Source organism: Balearica regulorum, chromosome 3 (genome assembly GCF_011004875.1).
Source record: "Balearica regulorum gibbericeps isolate bBalReg1 chromosome 3, bBalReg1.pri, whole genome shotgun sequence".
Taxonomy (NCBI): domain Eukaryota; kingdom Metazoa; phylum Chordata; class Aves; order Gruiformes; family Gruidae; genus Balearica; species Balearica regulorum.
This window is the reverse complement of record NC_046186.1, coordinates 85,491,740-85,515,884: the sequence shown is the minus strand read 5'-3', so window position 1 is coordinate 85,515,884 and position 24,145 is coordinate 85,491,740. Positions and strand designations below refer to the sequence as shown.

The following is a 24,145-nucleotide window of genomic DNA, read 5'->3' as shown; positions in this document are numbered from 1 at the left end:
ATATTAGCCATCATTTCTGCAAACTGTATTCTTGCTTATACTTCAACTTAGTGCTTAGTTCCCAATGTTATTAAGAAATCTATTATATGTGATGCATATTCTTTATTAAAGTGTAGCAAATACATCTTATTTTAAGCTTGTTGAATTCATTTAAAGACATCATGCCACAAGCTTGAGAAAAAAAGTACTTCTTTTGCTTATTATTTTTTAGTAAAGTCAGGTTATTTCAACTGTCTTTTAACAACATGCCATATATATTATCTGCTAGATAGTATTTGGACTTGATTATGAACCTTTTTTTGTCATGGACATTGTCCAACACTTTGCAGTTCTTTTCATGGTGAAGACTTGTTGAAATCATTTTTTTGGGGAAAAAAAAGAAACAAAAAAAAATTAATTTTTTTTTGTTTTGGTTTTGAAACAAAAGATTTAACCAAACTGGTTTGATGTTGTTTATTTTAAACTCTTCCAGCTTATCTATCAATAATGAATTACTGCTTAAATGGTCACGAAAAAGCAAATTAAGGAAACAAAATATTGAAGAGTCAAAAATACACAACTATTTTTACAATATCATCTAATTTCTCGAAATTATACAAACAATAACAGCAGGGCTATGTTGGAAACATATAGTTAGTACTTAATCTAGGTTCAGTACCTCGCAAATCTTTCTTCATTTTGCGGAGATCTTTTTGAAAGTCTTCAAACTTCATTTGCGAAGCCTGGAAAAGATCTTGTGGGTCTGGAAGAGGAAAGATGCATTGTTCTTTTCCAGCATCCTGACAAAAACACAAATGAACAGTTACATAGTGCTTGTTACTTTTTTATATGCTGAAATATATAACTGAAAGCACGAAGAATATTTGTGCATTTTTCCTCATGTCGTCCAGCAGATAAGTGAATTTAGTAAGATGATTTTAACTTGAATTTAAAAGAGCAAAATTAATTCTCACTCACCTCATCAAAATTACGCAAATAGTATGAGACAATGTAAGACAGAAGACTTCTGCTGTTGTCCTGTATAGAAGAGAATAAAGTTTGCTGTGTTACTGAAATTCACTGAAAAAAAAAAAAAGTAATTCAAGTAAATGAAACATTTAGTGTCAAGTACAGAAAACACTTTCTGATTTGGTACCTTCACTAAAAACAAAAAACAAAACCAAACAAACAAAAACCCCAAAACCCCCGAACCACACAACAAAAACAAACTACATACCACCCTGAAGCTGAAATACCATTTAATCATTGAATAAATAATGGAAAGATCTGTTATAACACTCATGTAAACCACTCCTGAGTTTTGTGATTACCTGATTGTAAACCGAACCCTTAGATTTTGAAATTTCCCAAGAAACAGAAGAGAAACTATTTCTAGGTTGACGTATGCAACTTGTTTCGCAACATTCAGATCTTTTTATTAATCTATAACTATAATCATAACCAAAGCAAAGTTAAACTAAACAAAGTAATTTATTTTTCTAAATGAAATTTTGGCAATTTTGGGGGTCTTGGGGGACCTTTCTCATTGTTTCTCCTCTGTAATCTCTATAACAAAACTTCAGCAGAAAATCTTTGATTTGAGGAGGATTTTTGACAGAATTATGTTTCAGAAAACTATTTTGTAAGAACTTTGCTGACTGATGAGTAGTAAATAAACTGAAGTCGTATCTTGCAATTGCAATATTAGTTACCGTTCATAATATTTCCAGCAAATTACATACTAAAGACCTGAGTCACCAAACCAAATTTAATGTGCCTAAATGTTCTAGTGAACCAAGTTCTAAACCTGATGATGTATCTAGAGTCAATCAGAAGGTTGAGCTAAAGTAAGCTGCCCCAAACACATTGCACTAAGGCTCCATTCACATCATCACTCCCCTGGCTTACCAGAGAAACAAGCATGCCAGAATGAAGTTCCTCCATCCCTTTAAAGGCAAATGGCCAACGTGGTCTCTCAACTCAGGGTAAACAGTCTGCTCCCATTACCTAACCCAGCAGCTAAAGCACGTATATTTAGCAAGTGACCAAGCAGGGAAACAAACTCTTCTTTTTCTCCCACTTTTAGAATAACAGATCTTGACAATGACTCATTAGATAGATGTAGGGGCCAATTTAAAGTCTCAAGAATTATTGCTATAACCTCTCTTATACCACTGCCCACATTCAGATGAGTCTTTTCATCATAGCCATAGAGACTCAAAGATTATTTTTTCCCTGTAAACAAAAGCAGATATTTGAACACAACCCCAATCTGAATAACCAAAGCCAAAAAAGTGCTGGTAACACAGAAGCTGCAGTTTAGCACCGTGCAAGAAACAAGACTACTTATCATTCTCCTTATTCAGATGACTATACCAGACAAATCTTAAATCAACAAGTACTTGCTGTGATTACTTTTTACCTGGGTGGTTCAGTGGTCCAATGTGAAATGCACACTCTGTCATCATGACATATATAAAGGATGAATTTGGGGTTGTCGCAAAAGCTCAGGATGCCTACTCGATCATTTTAAGGAGTGACTTTTTTCTTTTTTCCTCATGAATATTTTAAATCAGCATCGAATCACAGTTAACTTTTCTTTTACAACTGCTTCCACTACTGCAACAAACCTTTTAAGTGTAAGGATTGTAGTATTGCTTCTGAATACAGGAAAAGTTACAACTATGCAGTGTGCCAAAAGTCAAATACATTTCAGATCGGGAACTAAGACATAATTTAACATATTTTTGTTTTTACTGTAATGAAAAGAGACAGTTCATTTTCATATTTCTACATAAATACATGCAACTCTATAAGTGTGATCAGCGAGGTATAATAACAAAAGAATTCCCTTTGACATGCCTTCATAAATTTCACACCATTTACTCAGAAATAGAGACAAAGTAATTTTCTGAGAATGTTAAATTCTCAGGCCTACAGGAAGTCTAGAATCAACTTACACTGCTCTTGACATCTTTCAGTTTTGGCAGGATATCTAGTCCAAACCCATCAGCCTGTCCTCGTGTCCTGTTTCCACCATTCATGTAATTTCCAAAGGCAAGAACCAAACCCAGGACCTGCATAACTCCTGAGCCATTTTTCAAAGTCTACAAAACAGAAAGAAACAATTCTCTATTAAAACTCATAATAATATCTACTGTTAACAGTATTACTGACGAACCTATTAATACTGTGTTTAGAAATCATACTTATATAAAGGCTCAAATATAGGGAATTAACAACCTTCTATCACAACGTGTAGAAGTAGAATAGTATCAATATGTAATTTGTTGTGAATGGAGAATGTTATCCACAAAATGGATACTTAGAAAAAATATAACAGGAAATCTATACAATATTTTCAGAGATGACCTGTTGAGAAAAAAATAGTGATTCCTTAACTGATGTGATATGGTAAATAGTATATTCAATTTAGGAGACAATTTTGCAATAAGTTCCTAAAAAACCCGCATGGAACAATTAAAAAATTTAATCAATTAAATTTTAAAAATCTAATAAATTGTAAACAATTAAATAAAATATTTCAAATAGTTTTCAGTTATGAAAATACTGATGAAACCTGTGTTTTAAAGCCATATATTTGTTTTGCATGGGACCACAAAATTCCAGTAATCTCTTCTAGCTAGAGACAGCATTGCTATCTCTAACTAATTTGGGATATTGGGGATATTATTGAGTTGGACATTTCAAAAATCCAAGCAAACAGAAGGTGGGCTGAACTAGCATTCAGTTGGAGAGCAGTGATATGGCCACTATGAAGAGGGAAGATTTTACTTTAACAAAAGGAGAAGGTACACTATTTTCCAGAGAATGATATACATTGATGGCAAAAACATGATATAGTTCAGTACCAAAAGCTAATCTTAGAATTTGCTTTGATGTTGAAGTACAATCATAAAATGTTCTATTCTGCTATCCTTCAGATTTAATGAGTACTTAAAGTAAATAAAGAGAAAACTTTTGAAATATGAGTACAACTTAAGATTAAATATCAGAAATTTAGCTTTAGCTTTTCACAGAGCTCAACATACCTCACACAGTTTCTGTAACAATTCCAGTTTGCGACGGATTGAACAAATGCTTTCTGAAAATGTTGATTGGAATAGGATGCAAAATACACGTTCTGAAAAGTTGGGAATTAGTGAGAGTTCATAGAGAAACCTGTAGGAGTGATTAAAGAAAATGATATGGCTCACTGTCAGTCAGTACAATTTTTTTTTTTTTCTTTTATAACATCTCTAGATAATTTACTATAGCAGGGAAAATTTTCTAAAGCGAGCAAAACTGGTCTTTCATAAGTATGTTCTTACTGTTCTGGCTTATCCAAAGACTTGGCGTTTTCTTTTTCCTTGGATGCCTTGCTATGCTTTTCTATTTTTTCTAATTCATCTGATTGTGCTCTCTGGAATAAAGGGAAAAATAATTAAAAAGGGTTAATTAGTAACCTAGTCAAAAAACACAGATAAAAATGCTCCTGTAACAAATCATGTTCATAGGTTTTTCTTTTCCTTCTAGCATCTGCTTATGGTAAAACTACTTGGTCCATAGAGTGATTTTAAGTATAAATACATCTGATGGAAAACAGAACATCTTCCAAATAATATTATTGACTACTAGTAATCTGCAAAAGATTTATTCATTCAACCATGCACTGAGACAATATTTTTCAACCTGACTCCCTTGTTTTTGACTGTTTGTAATGTCTTTGGATCAAAGAACTCTCTTCATGAGTTGTATTTCTCTTTCCAAATCTGTTGGGTTGCATTTGAATGCAATCTGATCTTTAAATATATATTTAAATAATATATCTTTTTAAACTAAATGAAAATAGGTTTGTATTGTTTACTACAATTTATATTTTATTTGGTATTTGGAAAACACTATGGAACAACAAAAAGTAGTTGATTTGTAATACCATAATACATGAGAACTACTGCATACTACTTTGGAGTAAAATGTTATTCATTTTTATCTTAATAAGCCAAAACAATTACATGTAAACTGCCTAGTTTCTTGGACAACCCTGTGGTACATTGTGCGGTCTTTTCTTCAATATTCCAATCAAAAGACACAGTGCCTCACTTCTTTCTGTGTTCCATGCTACAGAGAAATTGTTTTTTCCAGTTGCAGAACTGGAAAATGGAATGGCGTGGAAAGGAATAAAAGTAGAATGGAAATTTCTCCTTCTGACCCTTCTTTTGACATCCTTGGTGGTTTCCAAAATAGATTCAAAACATGAATCTGTGCAAGAGTGAAAAAAGAAGTAAATATATCTACCTTTATTCCTTTAAGAAAACACTATACATTTTTTTAACTTACTCCACCACTGAACTTGAAGACAACAGTGGAAAATTAAACTAAATACTTAAATAATGCCAAAGCAAAACATAGGCTGCATCTGCATTCTTTCCTACATGCTTTTGCATGATTAGCAGAAGACATATGGAACTATCTCAAATCACACTGCCACAGCTCCATCAGCAATCTGAAACCAGAAAGTCAGGTTTGGACAGTTCTTCTGAGGCTGTTGAACATCTTTTCATGTGAAAAGGGAGAAAATACTGATGTGAAACAGAAAGATGAAGAGATTGAAGAGCCACTCAGAGCAAAAGCACTTCAGAGTTTCTCTGATTACTTCAAGAAGTCTGGAAATGACTGCAAGGCCATGTGTCTTGAATACTACACATCCTAATATTTAGCCAGCATTTCTGTGGATGTTCTGCAAGGGTCATCTTCTATAAAGTAGTCTGGTCTTACCTGTTAAATACTCCAACAGATAAGAAATATTGCAAACAACTCCCCCTCCCCCCACCCGCAATAAACTTTGTTGTCAACACTAAGAAATTATCATGGTGGTAGGAACTGTATCACAGACTAATAGAACAGTTGGGATTTGAAGGCACCTCTGGAGATTATCTATTCGAACCCTCTGGCAGAGGCAGCTAGAGCAGGTTGCTCAGTATTGTGTGTAGCCAGGTTTTGAATATCTCCAAGGATGGAGACCTTACAACCTCTCTAGGCAGCCTGTTCCAGTGTTTGGACATCCTTGCCATAAAAAAGAGGTGTTTCTATTTTTAAATGGAATTTCCAGTATATCAATGTAAAGAGGCCCACTACCTCTTGTCTTTACACTGGGCAACACTGAGTCTAGCTCTGTATTCTTCCCCTCCCCAATCAGGTATTTGTACATACTGATAAGATCACCCTGAGCTTTCTCTTCTTCAGGCTGAACAACCCCAGCTTGCTCAGCCTCTCCTTGTATGATACATTCTCCAAGCCTTTAATCATCGTCATGGCCCTTCCACTAGACTCCTCCAATATGTTCATGTGTCTTGCACTGGGGAGGCCAGAACTGGACACAGCACCCGAGATGTGGTCTCACCACCGCTGAGAAGAGGAGAATAATCACTTTTGTTGACTTGTTTGACCCTTCCTTGATTTATCTGTGTATACTGTATTACGCCTTTCTCAGTCAACTAGGCTAGGCTGAGAGTAATTTATCATTTTTTAATTTTAGTGTACTGTCAGCAGCACATCCATAACACCTAGTTTCCTGAATTCCCTACCACAGTATCACTTCAGTATGATAAAACAAACCTGGGGATTTAGCCTCCAAAGGTACTTTTCTGTGTGAAGTTTCTGTCAAGTCAGGCTTAGGACATACAAATATAATTACAGTAGTAAATTTTGCTTGTAGAATTCTATCCTGAGAAGGAAATTTTCAGGATACTAAGATCAGAAAATTGTATCAATTTTTAATCTTAGAAGACTCCTCCGGGCATGGAGTGAGGACTAGGAAAGATGCAACTAACTACAGAAGTTTCCACTTAAATATTGCAGGTGCTATTGAGGAGAAAGACTTGCTTCTGGTTTTGTGTTAAGGAGCAGGGGTAATGGAAGATTTCTTCACTTCATCTAGAACATTCTTACCCAATGGAGAGTTAAAAGAAAAAGAAAGCTTCCATTTCTTTTCAAATCAGTAAAAACTCTCTCAGTAATGAATGAAATCTACAGAATTTAGAAATCAGAAAGACGCTAAGAGAGGTAACGTTGTTCCGGTGGTCATGTTGTCAGAACCACGGAGGTCTAGGTATGCAAATAACATGCCTTTGTAGAAAGATCTATTTTATTTATTCAACTAACATATCAAAGACATCATGTGTTCAATTTACACTTGAAAATTGTAAATGAGTTTTTTGTAAAAGTAAATGTTTTCGCACTAACAGTTTTTAAATTAAGTTCCATTATTTCTGAGCAATCTCTAAAGTCTATTCTCTTCTGTCAAAGGAAATAACTTGAAAATTTTTCATAAAAAGAGGAGAAAATATTTTAGCAGGGAGCATAAAGCTTAATGGTTATTTGCAAATGCTTCAGAATAAATAGTGAGAGTACTCTCTCTTCTGGTGTTCCACACATAGTGAAGTATTAGAGCACTTATCACAGCAATCTATTATATACATGTGTGCTCAAGCTGTTAACGTTTCTCCACCAAATCCCACGGGCAAAGGTTAGGTAGGCTCACTACTCCTCACTTAAGCCATTATTCTCAGATTGTGTATTCAAAGAAAAAACAACTGGCAAAGATACAATGGCTAAGTATGATCCACTCATGGGTAGACTTAAGCAAAATTCAAGTAGTATGGTTTATATTCTTCACCAAAATCAAGACATGTAAGTATGTGGTGCAAGTTCAGAATCAAAATTTCAAGTCCCTAATTTTGGCTCTGGTATCCAGAATTCTGATTTATGTGTATTTGAAATTATGATAGAAAAGGAATAAGGCTGACACACCTTCTGCACAGGTATTATTGTAGATTATTTCTCAGAATTTTTACCAGATAGATTTATGGTTAATGTTTATTTATTCTCTAATTTGCAGATGGATAATAAAGAAAAGCTTTTATATTACCCTCCAGCATTTGTGTCAAGAACACATTCAATAGATACTTGTTATAAAAGTCATTAACCTGATTGCATTAGCACCTCTTTGAATGTCATTGCTATTTATTTCCTTGAATTTTAGCAATTAAACAGCATCATAAAAGGAACAAAATAGTGTAATATACCAGAAGTTGATACTAACTATATCTAAAATCAGATAGCATAAATTTGATAGAAATTACTGCATAAAATACACTGCTTTAGTTTAGCTTTTCCCACTTTTGCCAGAGTATCAAGCAATGAACTTTGGTAAGACCAAATATAGGGTAAGGGCCATTTTTTCATTTCAAAACATAAATCTTACATTTTCGGGTTAGTTTTTTGGATAGTTTTTTCCTTGTAACAGAATCTTAGCTCTGAGTTTAGATCAGTTCAAATGTGTATAAGGGTTTTCTTTAGTTTTGGGGTGGATTTTTAACTGAAACAATAAGGATATATAGAGATACCCAGGTTAATAACAACTATCATATTCCTTTGAAGCTGGGTCATGTATCAGAAGTCTTTGCAGAAAAACATTAAGACATCGCATTGCAGTTGCCAGTTTTAGGGTTTGGTTTGTTTTTGGTTTTGTTTTTTTTTTTTTTAAAAACCAACACAAAACCAAAAAACCAAGAAATAATCAAGGAGACGGTTTGAATCTTAGTGGCAGCATGCACTTCAGACTTGCAAATGGCATTTTGAGGTTTTTGAAATCATTGACTTAAGTCTTTTAAAGATAGAGACAGGGTGGAAAATTTACCAGGAGTCAAATTAAGAAAGTATATATCTTTTTGTGATGTAAAAAGATTTGAAAAGGGCAAATCCATAGATCAAAGATGATCCTTTGATACAATTTTCAATCCATTTTTATATACTTATTTTCACAATTTAGTGAAGAAATAAGCAGGAGCAGGCTTATCTTGTTTCAGACAGCAATATTTTAGTTACAATCTCAGCTGCTATGAGGCTCCCTGTTTTCAAAGTAAACATTTACTTATCTGCAAATAAGTATGTTTCTCATCACAACCAATATGGCCTAACCACATACAGCAAATTGATAACTCCACTGAATTTTATCTACTTTCTCCCTCTCTAATTATAGCTGCCATGTGAAAGTATTGCTTTTAGGGAGTTTGTAAAAGTACAGTAAAGTAACCGTTCCACATGAAGTTTTACCTATTAAGATTCTCCAATTAAAATGATCTAGGTCTTAATGCATAGCTCAATATCAACGCATATTTAAACAATTTTTTATAAAGCACACTATACAACCACCTGTAAGAACTATGTGACTGTACCATACAGTGCTGCAATAACAAAGTCCTTCTCATTTGATGCAATACCACTTAATACTATTAAATAAATTATTGAGGGCGTGGGTCTTTGGTGGGGTGTGGGTTTCTTCATTTATAAAAAGTCACTAAGATGTATACAGTAACTTTGTGGTTTAACAAGACTTTAATTCCTCAGTAAACAGGAATTGAGCCCTCAGGATTGTGGCTTTTGAAATTAGGGTGTGTTTAGGTTTGGAGATTGCCCAAATTTCATTCACATTTAAGAAGAGAAAGCACCATGCCAGACATATGCAATCAGAAAAAGAAAGATTACATTCTGAAGGAAGACTGTAAAGCAAATGCTCCCATATGTTCCATAGAGATCAAATAGAAAGGCTGAGAGCTGGTACAGTGGTATTTAAATATCCAGTAAAAAAATCCTAATCCAATAAATAAACTCTAAGAACTAAAAATTAAGTTAATGGCTACAAAGTAGCCGAATGAGGCAAAGTTATCCCCCACAACAGAGGATGAGGCTGAGAAATAAGGGAGGAGTCAAACATGCCAGGCTCTCCGGTACCACCCATTGGTCACACTTTTTTGATGAATAATATTGTTATAACTAGTGAAGCTATCAAGAGAAGCAAGTACAAAGTCTGATGAATTTTGACCAAAGACTGAAATTAAAACCAGAAAATAAAATTCAATTAAAAAAATGCTTCTTTCAAGACACAGCTTTATTGAAGAGAGGATTCAGGATTAAAATTCAGGTCCCCTTATGAAGCTTTCACCGGATCAACAGTTTTTCTTTTTTTTTTTTTCTACTTTCTTTTTTGTTTTTGTTTTTTTCTCTGTCTTGTACCCAAGCAAATATAGTGATAAAGTTGGGCTGATCTGTCTTCTATTCAAAGCAAAGAAATATATTATAGTCATTCCAACTTTTTGACTCTTGCTCAAGATTAACATATGATAACTTTCCTCAATCAGGACAATATTTCCTAGACATTTTCTGTAATTAGTGAAGGTAATGGCAAAAGGAACACAATGGCATCTGGTTATTTCAATGAACTGCAAACTCTGTAGGTAATCCATTATACTGGAGCTCCAAAGTATATTAGAGATGATTTTTAAAAAAAATATAAATTAAAGTTTTGTGCAATATAAAAGAGGGAAGCATGCGAAAACTGATCATGAGGGCAATATCTATTCTGTACTTCCCACAACACAATCTCTCACAATCATGCATATCTAACATAAAAAATTACTTCAATTTTTTACATGCTAAAGAATGTATGGAATGGGATATAGCTGTTCTGTGTAAGGGAGCAGATTAAAAATAACACAAAATAAAATAAGAGGCCAAACCAGAAATGCTGTGACATAAGGATGAGAAGTGTTTAAAGTATAAAGATTTTGGGGTAGTTAGAATAGGTTTCCCTTTTGACCATTATCTTCCTGAGCAGTGTTGAATGAGCTAATTCTTCAGGGATGACATAAGAGTAGGAGTGCTTCCCAGTTCTTGTCAGATTTTTGTTTTCCATTTTGTTAAGCTTCTTGGTTTTTCTATAAAGTGGACTAGAGTTTACTATGTATCTCTTCAGGCCCCAAAGTGGATTATTTATGAGAAATTTCATAAATCTACAAATCATTTAAGGTATGTCATATAAAGCTAGAGTCTAAAACCCAAAAATCTGAAAGTAATTCACATATTATCAAAATTACAACGTGAGGGAAAGAAAAAAACCCCAAACCTATACAAGAGCATACATTACCCTTGAATGCCATTCTGTGGCGCTCAGCTTTACGTTTCGGATTTCCAGGTTCATTGGAGGGTAAACAGAAAGCCTCATTGCTCTTTCCAGAGATGCCTAGCCAGACCTCATGCCTGAATACAAGGCAATGTGCTCAGAGAAGGGGGTAATGCTCACTGGCCTCAGCTGAGGGCAGAAACATGCTTATGAGACCCACTTTGAATTTTACATGTGTCCAGCTTTGTAAAGTTTTAGAACATGTCTGAGTATATTCTGGATCCCTGATTTTGCATACCTAGTGGTCAAACACTCTCTGATGATTAATACCAGACATTTATGAAGCACCTGGCAGTTTATACTACTTTTTATTATATTAACTTAGAGCAAACCTTTCCTTTCAAAGACTTAACATTATTTTGGAGGGATCCCTGGAAAAAAAAACAACAACAACAAAAAAAAAACAAACCCAAAAAAACCCACCAAAAAACAAAAAAAACCCTCCACAAATGGAATGATTGCTGTTATCAAAACTTTTTTTTTTAATTGAATAGCATTGTTATATCAGTGAAGTTACGAAGTAAAGCCAAAAACCTGGAGTGCAAGGTCTGATACCTATTGACCAAAGACTGCACCACCCAAGAAGGAAAACAAAGGAGCAAACCCAATTTCTGTTTAGTCATTTAGAAGTTGATTATGCTACTTATATAAAAATGTATGCGCTATATAAAACACACAATGGCAATTAATACATATGCACTATATAAAACATACAATAGCAATTAATACCATTTAAATGTTTATCATTACGTTCATTGCTTTGGGTAGAATAAAGTCATTTCAAAATAGGACACATTCTGCAAGCTTTCTGAATATTACTGATGCAAAGCAAAAGATACCTTCACATGGACCTACAGTATTTCTACATCATATGGACTTCTGCTGATTACTCACATTCTCATACAGGGCTTGAAGGGTCTCTAGGTCAACCACAGAGTTGTCCAAATTCACAACAGCTATGAAAAAGACAAAAGAAAAAAGAACTAGTTGTCAGGATGATAATCCAGCTGCGAAAGGAAGCTTGAGCACAATACCCAGCAATAGTTTTTATGACCTACAAGCCATACAGCTTAAGGGTTTTAACTTTATTAAAGCCATGAATAGTGCTGTTCCTAACACCATGGGCTAGAAACCTGGTAGAGCCAGGTGTCAAGTGTTAAAGAATTCATCTCCCTCCCCCCAAACACACAAACATGATCCCACGAGTATGGCCATAGCCAAAGATCAGAGATAAGCTTTACATCAGACTTTCATGGTCCGACAGAAAGCATTATAAAAATTTGTAAATCTGCACCACAGCCACACACACACACACTCACACAACAAAGCTCATTCCTGTCACTGGTTGGCTTCAGTCTTAAACTGATTAATCCATAAGTCAGCCAGTTAACTTCAAGACACCTGACAAGGGTCAAGTCTTCTATGCACTAAGCCGACAGGTTTAGTACAGATACAAAATATGCCTTTCCTGTTCCCAACCAATTCTGCCCCCCACACACACACACTGTATTTTTTCAGCATCAAAAAGCCAGTTCAACAGCACAGAGTGATTTCCATCTACCTAACTGGGACCAAAAGAAAAAAAAAAATAAAAAGAGGGGCACATTTTTAGGAACACAACCCTGGCACCTCACTTATATTAGGAACATTTCATAAGGCATAGGAAATGTTTGTGCAAACTAGTTATTCTCAACTAATTATTCTCAAATTATTCTCAGTTAATAATTCTCAAATTATTCTCAGCTAATACAAAGAGTTATGTTAAAAATGGTACTTCTCAGTCTTAGTCATATATTTTTTGCAAGCACACTGACCATTCATTTAGAAGCCAGATAAATCTAGCTTTCCTTATTCAGATTTTAAATCTTGAAAGAAATTTAGATGTTGCATTACAATGTACGTGATGGTAATAAAATATTTTTAGCACACTATACCCATCCTTTTCCCATTTTGCCCTTCTTTAATTTGTACCCTTTTTTCTAATGGGCTCCAAGTGTGTGTGGGCACTTGTAAAATAAGTAGAATAATCCCCTAGGCAAGATTAAGCCAGAAATTGCAACATTGATCAGAGATAGAAACCCAGCACTAGGTTACTTTATGTCCTATAAATCCATCTCCCTAACTGTCACAGAGAAACTCTGTGTATACACCTAAAGACTACAGAGAATATAATTCAAGCTCATTTGTTTCCGATTGTTCTAAAGCATTTAGAGATACCACTCTGAGTCTGGGACTCATCATGTTTCCCCTTTCCAGGCCTGAGACATAGTTTTAGTTACAGTATAAGAAAATTATAAACAAAGAAGTGTTGATCTTGATTAAACTAAGCAGGCTACACTGTATCTCTAAGCAGGGCATGCAGCTAAATTATAGGACTTAAAAATAATTAGAAAGTTATGTAATTTTCAGAAATAAGAATAATTAAAAAAAAGTCTATTTCTTCCATTTTTCCCTTACCAGAAAGCAAGAGATTCTGAAAGATAATGGCAATGTAACAGTTAACAGTTCAGGAAGAAACATGGTTTTTGTTTTCTTTTTGGAGGAGGGGGTGCATGCAAAAATCTGCTACTAATTATTTGGGATATTTTTTTCCCCTCCTGAGTGTAATAATTGTTGCAACAGACTTAAAGATGCCCTCTCAACAAGGTACTGCAGTACTTATCCCTGTTGCACAATAGGACCATCTGCATGCTTAAAAATATACCAAATTTGCTTTGTAGAACCAGAGGCTAAAATTAACATGCAACTAGAAAGTGGGTCTAGATTGGTTTGAGAGCTTTACTTTAAGAAAACATATATCAAAGCCTATACACAAACAGTTTTATTAAAACCAGGATATATTATGAAACTCCGCTTGTATTATCCCTACATTTCATCATTCTTACGCTTACGCAATGTTTTCATATACGAACATGCTCACAACCCTTCAACTGTTTTTTTTGCGTTGTGGCTGGCTTCTCCCGGCTCCACCCCCCTGCCCTTCCTTCCAGAGACTGTCTACTCCTGCGCTAAGAAATATGACATAAGTTCCTGCTCGGACTTTTGCTCAATGTTAAGATCACCCACGGATTACTAGGGAGCAATAGAACACTTTTGTTTGAATGCTTGCAGGAGATAAGAGAACGCCTGGCAAACACAATGGTGCCAGGTCTGTGTACTTTCAACGAAACAGGTATGCAGAAGAGTGTACATACTTCAGGGAGCTGCTTAAAACAAATCAGTCTGAGACAAGGACTTGGAGAAATTAGATCCTAGTATATACGTTTCAAATCCCCCTCTCCCAACACAAACGTATTTCTATATATTTCATCTAAAGACATAAATGTTCATAAATAGCACTCTAACATCCCACTAGGATTTTTCAATGTTCACCACAGGTTTGCTCCCCCAGTCCAAGGAATCAGGAGATGAACTTCTGTTCCTTGACAGTACTGCAGCACTGTCATGCAGAACATGATAGTTAGCAAAATAAATCACAGCTGTTGCATATTTAATTTCATTATCTAGACAATTGGAACTGATAAAATCAGCGATGTTTCCTTACACAGCCAAGCTTACTAGCTAAACATGCCTCCTCCCTACAATCAGCATGACTACACAAACATCTAACCAAAGGATTCCATCTGTGGTGGCAAAACAATGATGAAAAAATACAGGCAGACATTAATTTCCTCATATGAGGAAGTATGCTACAATTCCAGTATACTTTGATGGAAACACCTGGAGAAGGGTTTGTAATAGTCTTGCAGTTGCTAGATATTCTCACTCATGTCACTATTTTAGAAAGTGATTTGGATATTGTGATTTCCTTGTCTTGACTACTACGAAACAATCTTTAATAGGCAGCACATCATCCAGCCTTTCTGATATGTTCACAGGACATCAGTGAAGAATCTCTCTTGGTTTTTACTCTAATAGAAACAACTTTCTTTTAATCACATCAGACTCAGGCATTTAGTTCTTACCTTCAAGATTTCATAGTTCTGCTATATTCTTGCATTCCTGTTGCCACTGCTGCCAATAAAAACAGCAAGCCAGCACCAGTTTCACGCACTAATACTGTAAAATTACTCGATGTGTGTGTATATATATATATAAAATTGTCTGTATATACACACACATATATAGATATGATTAAACCAAATTTGAACCAAGTATGCCCAGATACACACACAAAGACGCACAGATAAAAATACAAGAAAGTACAAACCAAAGACTTTTTTTTTTTTTTTTTTTTTTTTTGCAAGCACTGGTCAACAGATGTTTACACAAAATCCACCCAGTAAAAAGAAGGGTTGAAGAGCAATCACAAAGGGCTGCTTGACACTATAAAGGACAGAAGAAGGGAAAGAGATTTTAAAGGATTTGTAGCCAGAATAAAAACTTCAGGAATCTCTTGTCATACTTACACTTTTCCTGATGTTCTCATTGGTTTTGTCACAATCTACACAGAAATTTAAACTGGTAACTTTGGGACGGAAATTATATCTTTCTTATGCAACTGGAGAATACAGAAGTTTTAGCAGAATGGAAGTTTCCATTCCATTCTGTATTACTACAATATAAATTGAATCAAAAAATAAATTACTCGAAATCACAATAGCAAAGCCAACTTAGATAGTCGTTTCAAACTGGAAGGACAAAAAAATATATGCAGAGACATAAAGACTTACTATTCTTACTAATATCAATTAATGTGCAAGTCTGGCTAGGCACCTTAGAAGATACTTCACCTGACAGGAGCATAATATCACTGCTAATAAAAAAGTGAGATCAGTGTAAAGCACACAACTATATTCAGAGGCATATATGAACTCTGAGAACAGATGGACTTGCTCCCATATACATAGAAGCCAATTTAGAACACAAACACAATTAAAAAATAACAGCACCAAAAAAAAAAAAAAAGAAACACAATGAATAATCACCACCCACATGTCTTCAGAGGAACACAGTATGTAACCAAGCCACCAATGAGATCAAAGTTTTTGCCAGCCAGTATAGTCCTGAAGAAGAAATGCATGAGAAAACACCAGCAGGAAGTTGGAAGATGCACAGTGTATTCTCAGGAAGACTATAAAAGGAAGTAGCTGTATTTTTTTTATTGTAAGACAGATCACTACTGTTTATTCTTCATACATCTAAGAGCATGTGAACTACCAGCTAGCACTAAAGCAAAATTGATAGGTAATATAGACACAGCAAACCTACACTTGCCTTCGGCTATAAATCTAAATCCACCAATAGCACCACTTACACAAACTGTTAAAGACAACTTCCTACAGCTACCCAGGGCTTGGAAACAATTCTGTCTCCAGAGTTTTGATTTTGCAATTTCCTTTTAAAATGAAAAGGCCAAAAATTCAAGAGTTCCCACTGAGTAGAAATTCAAGAAGAAGAAAAAGAATTATCAACCCGATTCTTTGGATCCAACTTCTATGTCATAAAACTCTCATTAGCATAATCTCCTTTATGGATGACTTTCAGAATACTGGTATTCAGTCCAAATTTTGGTCTTATGTCTTCCTTTTTCTCAGGGCAGGTTTCAAGTCACAGTCCATTTCTCTGGCCTTTCCAAGTACACTTCCTAAGCTGTTCTGTCTCCAGACTCCATCCAAAAGCATGTGTCCTTTTCTTGAGATGCAGAAGCACTGCTGTGTCCCCACAAACTGACTGAGCAATTTCCAAATCCTACTTGACTGATAACAGAGTAGTTTAACTCCTCAGAAAGAAGCAGTAGCTGAAGCAAAACCATCTCAAATTTACAAAAGTAATTTTGAACCAATCCTGCTATACTCAGATCCATGCTCCAGGGAGACAAACAAGCAAACCATCCACTCAAGTTCTTCCTGCTGATTTCTACCACAATTGACTTCTCCATGACTCTCCAAAAACCAAGTAGTATCACTCCAAGAGGTCACTCCTTTTTTCCTCCTGCACATTTTTGCCTCTTTGCTTTCACATCTGCTCTCTTTTTCCAGAAGAGTACCAAGAGTCTTCGCAAGACTTCACATCTCTGCCAAACGGCAGCAACAGACAGTCAATTCAGCAAATGATAAAGTCAGACTGATTCTTCTTCACTGAATGAAGGACTTCCAACTTCTACAGCAGATAATCACAGTACTCTTATTGCGCAGTTCCGCATGGGGCACAGATTTGGGAGTTTCACAGCTGTTCTACCCATCGTGTGACTCAAACATGCAAGATTAGAGGATACTGAGAGATTACAACTTCCATGGTACTTTTTCCTAACTTCCATCCCCAGATAACTCTGCTCCATGTTAAAAATTAAACCATCTATAACCCAGGAATATTATTCCAAGCTGAAGAGTGAAAGAAACAGAAAAGGCATCAACCAGTCTTACAACAAAAGCGGACTTTGTTGTTGTTAAGAACCTGTACCTATATTATATAGAAACCACAAGCTGTAAATAGAGTCTCAAAATTACTACATAATTTTGAGGCAGAACCGTAGCATTAAACACATTCAACCTTCTAAAACATTTTCAAGTAATTGTACTTGAAAATTTGATAAGACATATTCATTTTCAAATATCTGAAAAAAGGATATTTGGAAGGAAAAAAGGCACATGAGAAGATGAGTAGGTCAAATGGGTCATATTGTATGATCTTCCTTGAATGATTAAAAAAAAATAGCTGCTCCAAGAATAACGTATGTGTAGTAAACTTCAAATGGTCAAAACCCAAGATCATTAGAAAACTAACACACTGGTAAAACCTTAGCAAGGAAAATTCTGATACAGGAAACGCAAGTCTGGCAGTATATAGCCTCATCAAAGTATGAAATGTTTCTGACAATAAATTAGAGAAAAAGAATGAATAAACTTCTTTATTCACTGAATACAGAATGGAAGCCTTCACTGATAGATGTCTTTGGAAGAAAATGCAAGAACACCACACATGCAAATACAAGCAAATCAGAAAAAAAGTCTCAATTCCCTTGGAATGACTAGCCGCTGAACTGCTCAATTCGGAAGCAGAAGAAAAAACACTTGCTTCATCATTGTCATCAACAAAAGATCCAAGAGAGCCTTAGATTAAAGTGCAGTGGTTTCCTTTGCTGTTATAAAGATTATGGTATGATGCAATATCAAGCTACTTGCAAAGCAAACCCAGATTTAAATCCAACTTTATATTTTAAAATCAACTAAACTGCAAAATTTTCAGTCTTTTATTGGTTACATGGTAAAACCACAACCTAAAAAATTGGTATCCTTTGCTTCCACCCCCCCCCCCCCCCCGATGTGAGCTTATTGGCATCATCCTATGTAACAGGCCCACCGTACAAGGTTATGTTTTTGTCTGTGATATTTCCAACAACTTGATAACTACTGATATTTTCTTGGGATTCTTCTTTATCTCAGATAATAGAAATGTGAATCTCCTCATGTAGAAAGTTAAATCCCAAAAGGCCATCTTTGAAATAAATGTTATGTTTAAATAAATATGGAAAATACAGTGATCAAACTAAATGTCCCTGTGCTAATGGGAGCTGCAGCAAAACACACAAGGATCATGACTGTATAATTTTTAAAGATTCTCCGAAAATAAATGAAATAAAAAAAAATTTAAACAGGAGTATCTGAACTTGCACTGTTTGCAGAAAAAAACCCACCCTGTTGATAATGGGCAGGTAGAGGATGACCGCACTGGGTAGAGTTAGCATAAATGAAAACAATTTTGTATTGTTACCTACCTGTTTGCCCTCAGTAGCTTTGTGATATGTTTATTAGCAAATACTCTAACCTTCTTGGGATGAAAACTTCAAGTGCACAAAGCACAATAGAGATTGGATCTTCAACACAAGTACATAAGGCATGGATCAGAGGCAAGAAACCGCACTTAGATGTGCTTGCACACAGTTTTACTATGGCAGTAATTCACCTTGATCTAAAGCTTGTGTAAGAAACCGGAATAGTATACAAAATTTCCAAGTAGAAACCATGGATCAAACTTAGTTGTTGCTTCAGATTGTTTTTAAACAACTTAAAATTTTTAAATACCTTCAGGAACATGTAGTCACATTTCTGGGAAGCGATAGACTCAATAAAGCAAGAATATGCATTTGCAAAATTTGAAGTAACAGAAATAGGAGACTTCATCAAAAAGAGTGAATCTTTAGTATCACTTTTCCTACTGATTCTTCTCTTATAAAAACAATTCAGTTTTTCAGACATTTGTCCTTAGCATTACTATTCCCTTATGTTGCATGCCTAACATATAGTGATAAAATTGTATCGACAGAGTTTTTTACATACATATAAATACATATACACACATACAACCACAGATATAACTAGATTTTATATATAGCTATACATAGTTAATATAAACAGTTACATTACATATCTTTCAAACAATTGCCTACTATGTTAAGGACAGCAGTTACTGATTACGTGAAGTCTAACTTCATACACCTATACAGTTTGTTTATAAAAAGTGTGCAAGTTCAGTTCTTAGAGAACAAATATATTTTGTTTGACTCAGTATGTCGCCTTCTTGTCTAGGCAGGAAAAAAAATGGAGACCAATGCTGTAATCCTTTCAGAATAAAATGTTTAAATACAAACATGATTGCCATTGTAGACTGTTTAATTTAGAGAGATTGTATTTCAGTTCTGGTTTTGAGAGGTTTGCTGATTTGACTATAGAGAGGACTTCAATGCTTATCTTAATTGTTTAGATAAGATTTGTTTGAATTTGGCAGGTGAAAAAACCATGGGTGTGGGATATCGGAAGGTTGAGAAAAGACTGGCATTTTACCAGATTATGCTTATTTTAAACTATAGTGCCTAGAGGAGCAAACAGTCTCAATGAACCTGCCAGTCTTTGGGGACTGAATGTGAAGTGCAAGATTGACTGGCAGGATTCAAGATTTCCAATAAACTGGAAAGGATTAGCATGATAACTCCCAAAAAGCTACTTCAGGCTTAGTATACTACACAAATGCAAATGATATAAGACACATTTAAATAAATTTTAAAAAAATAAATTGTGCTTTATCTTTATAGTAGAAGTTTGTTGTTTTCCAGGCAAACTGCCTGTCTCTCAAATGTATTTTCAAAAGTATTTCAAGAAGATTTTAATATGAAATTAATCATTGGCAAATGGATATATTTTACATGTAAGAAATTCTGTTACCGAAAAATATTACTGCTATAAAAACCCCCCAATACTATTAGCTTTTACTTCAATATCAGCTTGTACTAAGCTTTTTCACTTTCCGGTTAAGGTAGAATAGCATGCCACGGGCATTCCGTTTAGAGGTTCTCAAAAGGAGACTTGTCACACCTATCAACTATATCACATTTGGTGGGGAGACTACTAGAACAGGATATCTGCGGAATATTTTTGGAATGTTTACGTGACAGTATGTATTTCTAGTGCGTATTATAAAAACAAACTGCACAAACATCAGCTGCAAGGCACACATGCAGTAGATCTGACATTGTGTATCAATCTGTCTGCAGACAGATATGATTTATAGCTTTCGATTCATGAGTCAAGTGAAATAAAATTTGGGTTTCCCATGTGTTAGCATTTGACTTTTTTTAGATTCACACAGGCTCTAACATTTTTCAGTCTCTATTTCAATGATATTATGTCTGTGAGTTCCACAGGGTAATTGTGATAGCAGCGAGAGTGTAACTGTGGCAGCCAAAGGATGTATGCAAGTCAAACTGTGCAGAACAAGGTAGCATCTCTCACTGAGCGCAGCTGGAAGAAGTTAGCAAGACTTGCTTGCAATACAAACAAAAGCCATCAGGCTTCGAACTAATTGAGACTTTTAATTATGTATGGAATTTTTTTCAGAATTCAAATTTGCTGGCTTTTGGTTTAATACCATCTTATCTATTTCCACTGGAGTAGCTCAAAGCAAAGTCATGCCTGAGAAGTCCAGTCCATAAGCAGAGACACAAGATTTTTATGTCATGCTCTAGAGAGCCCATTCTAAATGATAAACAAAATGCAGCAGGAGGAGGAAGAGATTTATTTGGAATCATCTAGTAGTTCACTGGCAAAGATGAAACCTAGGTTTAAAGTAGTGCAAAGTCAAGAATAAATTTAGGTGAAAATTATTCCAACTATTGGAAGAATCATTTATTGCTTATTCTAACACTATAATCACTAGAAGGACACTAACTTTTTCATATAGGATCTCTGAACTATTTGCCTTACTCTGTGACCCTGAGCAGCTCTCAACAGTCCCCAGTCTTTCCATGTTCCTTATACACATTCCACTCTTTAATCATTCTTCTAATCCACCATTGAACGTCTTGATTTTTTTTTCTATTATATTTGATATGTGTTGACTACAATTCATCCCTCATAATAATGGCAAGAATACACCAGTTTCATACAGTTATATAGCACTCTGCATATTTATTTGATACAGTTAGCTGGGTAGATACCAAACGGACTTTTTTTTTTTTTTTCCCCAAAAAAATTATATTCTCTACATTAAGCAGCTAACTTAGGATCTTAGCTTTGGTGCTCTCAATTTACCCACAGCTAGTATATAGTTAACGGACCTCCAAGTGTGTCCAGTTGGCAACTTAGAACACTTACATTAAATTACTTAAGTGTCAACACTAAATATGTTAACAACTGCCTAACTCATACATCTGAAAATGTAATGGCTTATGAACTGCTATCAGAAAGGTAGATTCCGTAGGAATCTGCTCTCAGCTTACTGCAACTAAATATATCTTTACCAACACCAAAAAGATATTAAAAATAGTTATTAATCCTCAGTGAAGTCCATGTGGCAATGCTAATGGGAGAGCTGCTCTTTCCTGAGCAGACTCAAACTTATCTAAAGACCTGTCTCGATTACATTCTTAGTAATCATGATCAATGATTGATGTAAGACTCCTTGTCTCTCAACGATCGACTAGAGGTCAAAACAATCTTTGGACTACAGCTATAGCTAGTGGAATATCAAAGAGACCAACAAAGGAAATGGCAGAATAACCTCAAGAACTTGTCTTTCTGTTGAATTGCTTCAGGTATTTACCTTACACATCTATTTACCTTAAGAGAGAACCTTATTGCAGTTCTTAGACATAGCTGCATGAGAAGATAGCCGAAAGTAGATGGCTCTGTAATTTCGCAGGCAGAAAGTAGGAAAGAGTGATGTCTGCAAATTAATCTGACAAATTCACTACAGAAAAACTATTTTAAGTGTTAAAAGTGAGGGAAATTAACCTTTTGAACAATGTTTCATGGGATACATTGACTTCTCCATCACCTAAAGTATTTGTATGAAATCCTAGACTCACCAAAGTCAATGGCAAAACTATCAGTAACTTCAAAGAAAGCAAAAGGTTGAAGGGTCAGAATTTCAGCTGGAACTCAAGATCATTTATACTGCTAAAATGTTCGTATTTACACAGACTAATGGCTTGAGGCAGAAATTAGGAGGCAACGTTACATGACTGACTTACCTTATTTAGCAGCCAGACTAAATGCTTAGAATGATCTTTCTAAAAATCTACAGTTGAACTGTGTGTTTGCCCTTTGCTGGGTCCCTCTGAAGTTCTCTACTAGTCTTCTCTAACATCAACAAGCCTAAATCATTTTACACAGACTACATGGAACATTGCTACCTTTTGATGATTTACAACAGAAAGTACTGGAAGTTCTTTTAGCCACATGCACGACCATTCAGAATGGTTTGAGCTAGCCAGCTGTGTATGATGATATTAGTGTCCGTAGTAGTAGAGCTAGTTAGAAAACACTACCTGGAAACTTACAGGGATTCAGAAATTAGGCAACGCAAATCCTCTTTTATCAATAACTGCTGTACAGTCAACTGTTGCAATCACAAGTCAAAATACAAATTTTCTTGCTCAAGAATTACAAACAAAACATTTGAGAGGTTTCCTACCAAAAGCAAATTTCCCTTTCCCTCTGTCAGATGGTAGTATCTCACTGGAACAAAATTACATATTCTCAATTTATTCTCCGAATATTTTTTTTTTTCTCAGCACAGCAGAGAGTAGTTTTGATGTAGCCTGGTATTCTACATGCCTGCCCAGTCTGAAGTCTGGATAAACACCAGGGAATTCATCGTACTAACGCATGTTAAGCCTTTCACCAAATATTCTGAAGTTACAGTATTAAAGAGCTACAGATGCTAAGAAAATGATGTAATGATCTTGTGATATTTAGTCCATGTTCTAAGTGTGGTGGGATTATGAAAATAATGCGAAAAGATTTTTGGCTAGGTAGATGACAGATGACACAGCTTTACTAATTCAAATCACAATATTGTGATAACTGAGGGCAGAAGGATGCGTGTTTATGGTTTAAGTTCCATCTTTTTTCACGCTCCAAAGTGTTTCTCAAAAGCTGGTATTAATAACTCAAGGAAATAAGGGCTGGGATTGCAACACCACCAAATGCCTGGATATGTGGAAAATCAAAATATATACATCCCGAGGAAAAGAAATAAATACATTCAAATGTTATTTGGAATCACGTACAAGTATTTATTTCAGTATTGTGACTGGATTCGGCCTACTGAAGACTTCAAGATTACAAGAGGCACTCTACATTGCTTCAGTTCAACGGCATTAAACTATATTTTGTGTCCATGTAGCTAAAGCAACGGCAGCGTCACAAAAAAATGACACCACATTGCACTGAAATAGAATCTAACATCTATCGCTCGGGGAGATTTCCTGTAGAACAGCAGAACAATGGAAATAAGCTTGACCTTTCATTGTTTAGGGATGACGACGGAACAAGAGGAAAAAAAAGCAGGAGAAACCCAGGTAGTTCAGAAAGCAAGAGGTACGGGAACACCGACACAATGGCTCTAGCATGAGAAACAGCAGGCTCTCAGACTAAATATTTCACAATCTTTTGCAAAAGAAAAAGATTTTTCTAACATCTAACCGTAATTTCCCCTGCACTGTTTCTTACACTGCCTGCCACGGGTGATAGATGGATACAGCAAACCAATCCCTCTCCCATCTTTGCATCATCCTTGCTTTTCCTTACGCTCTGAACGATTTTTTAAGAGAGGATATTCACTGAGCGAGAAGCCTGCCGAGAAAAGTCAAAGCTGGAAAAGCGAGGCGAAGCCACAAGGTCGAGCACCTCGCCCGACACAGCC

The 24,145-nt window shown here is 35.3% G+C and overlaps 1 protein-coding gene across 1 annotated transcript in view; it reads right to left on the bottom strand.

Moving 5' to 3' along the window:
* FMN2 (formin 2) overlaps positions 1 to 24,145 on the bottom strand; it is a 178,111-nt gene that overhangs the window by 58,068 nt on the left and 95,898 nt on the right. The window contains exons 11-16 of the mRNA XM_075748780.1: positions 11,897 to 11,958; positions 4,311 to 4,402; positions 4,032 to 4,161; positions 2,940 to 3,086; positions 958 to 1,017; positions 659 to 779 (exon numbers count right to left, since the gene is read on the bottom strand). Coding sequence (XP_075604895.1) covers positions 659 to 779; positions 958 to 1,017; positions 2,940 to 3,086; positions 4,032 to 4,161; positions 4,311 to 4,402; positions 11,897 to 11,958 — 612 coding nt within the window. The remainder of the gene's footprint in view (positions 1 to 658; positions 780 to 957; positions 1,018 to 2,939; positions 3,087 to 4,031; positions 4,162 to 4,310; positions 4,403 to 11,896; positions 11,959 to 24,145) is intronic.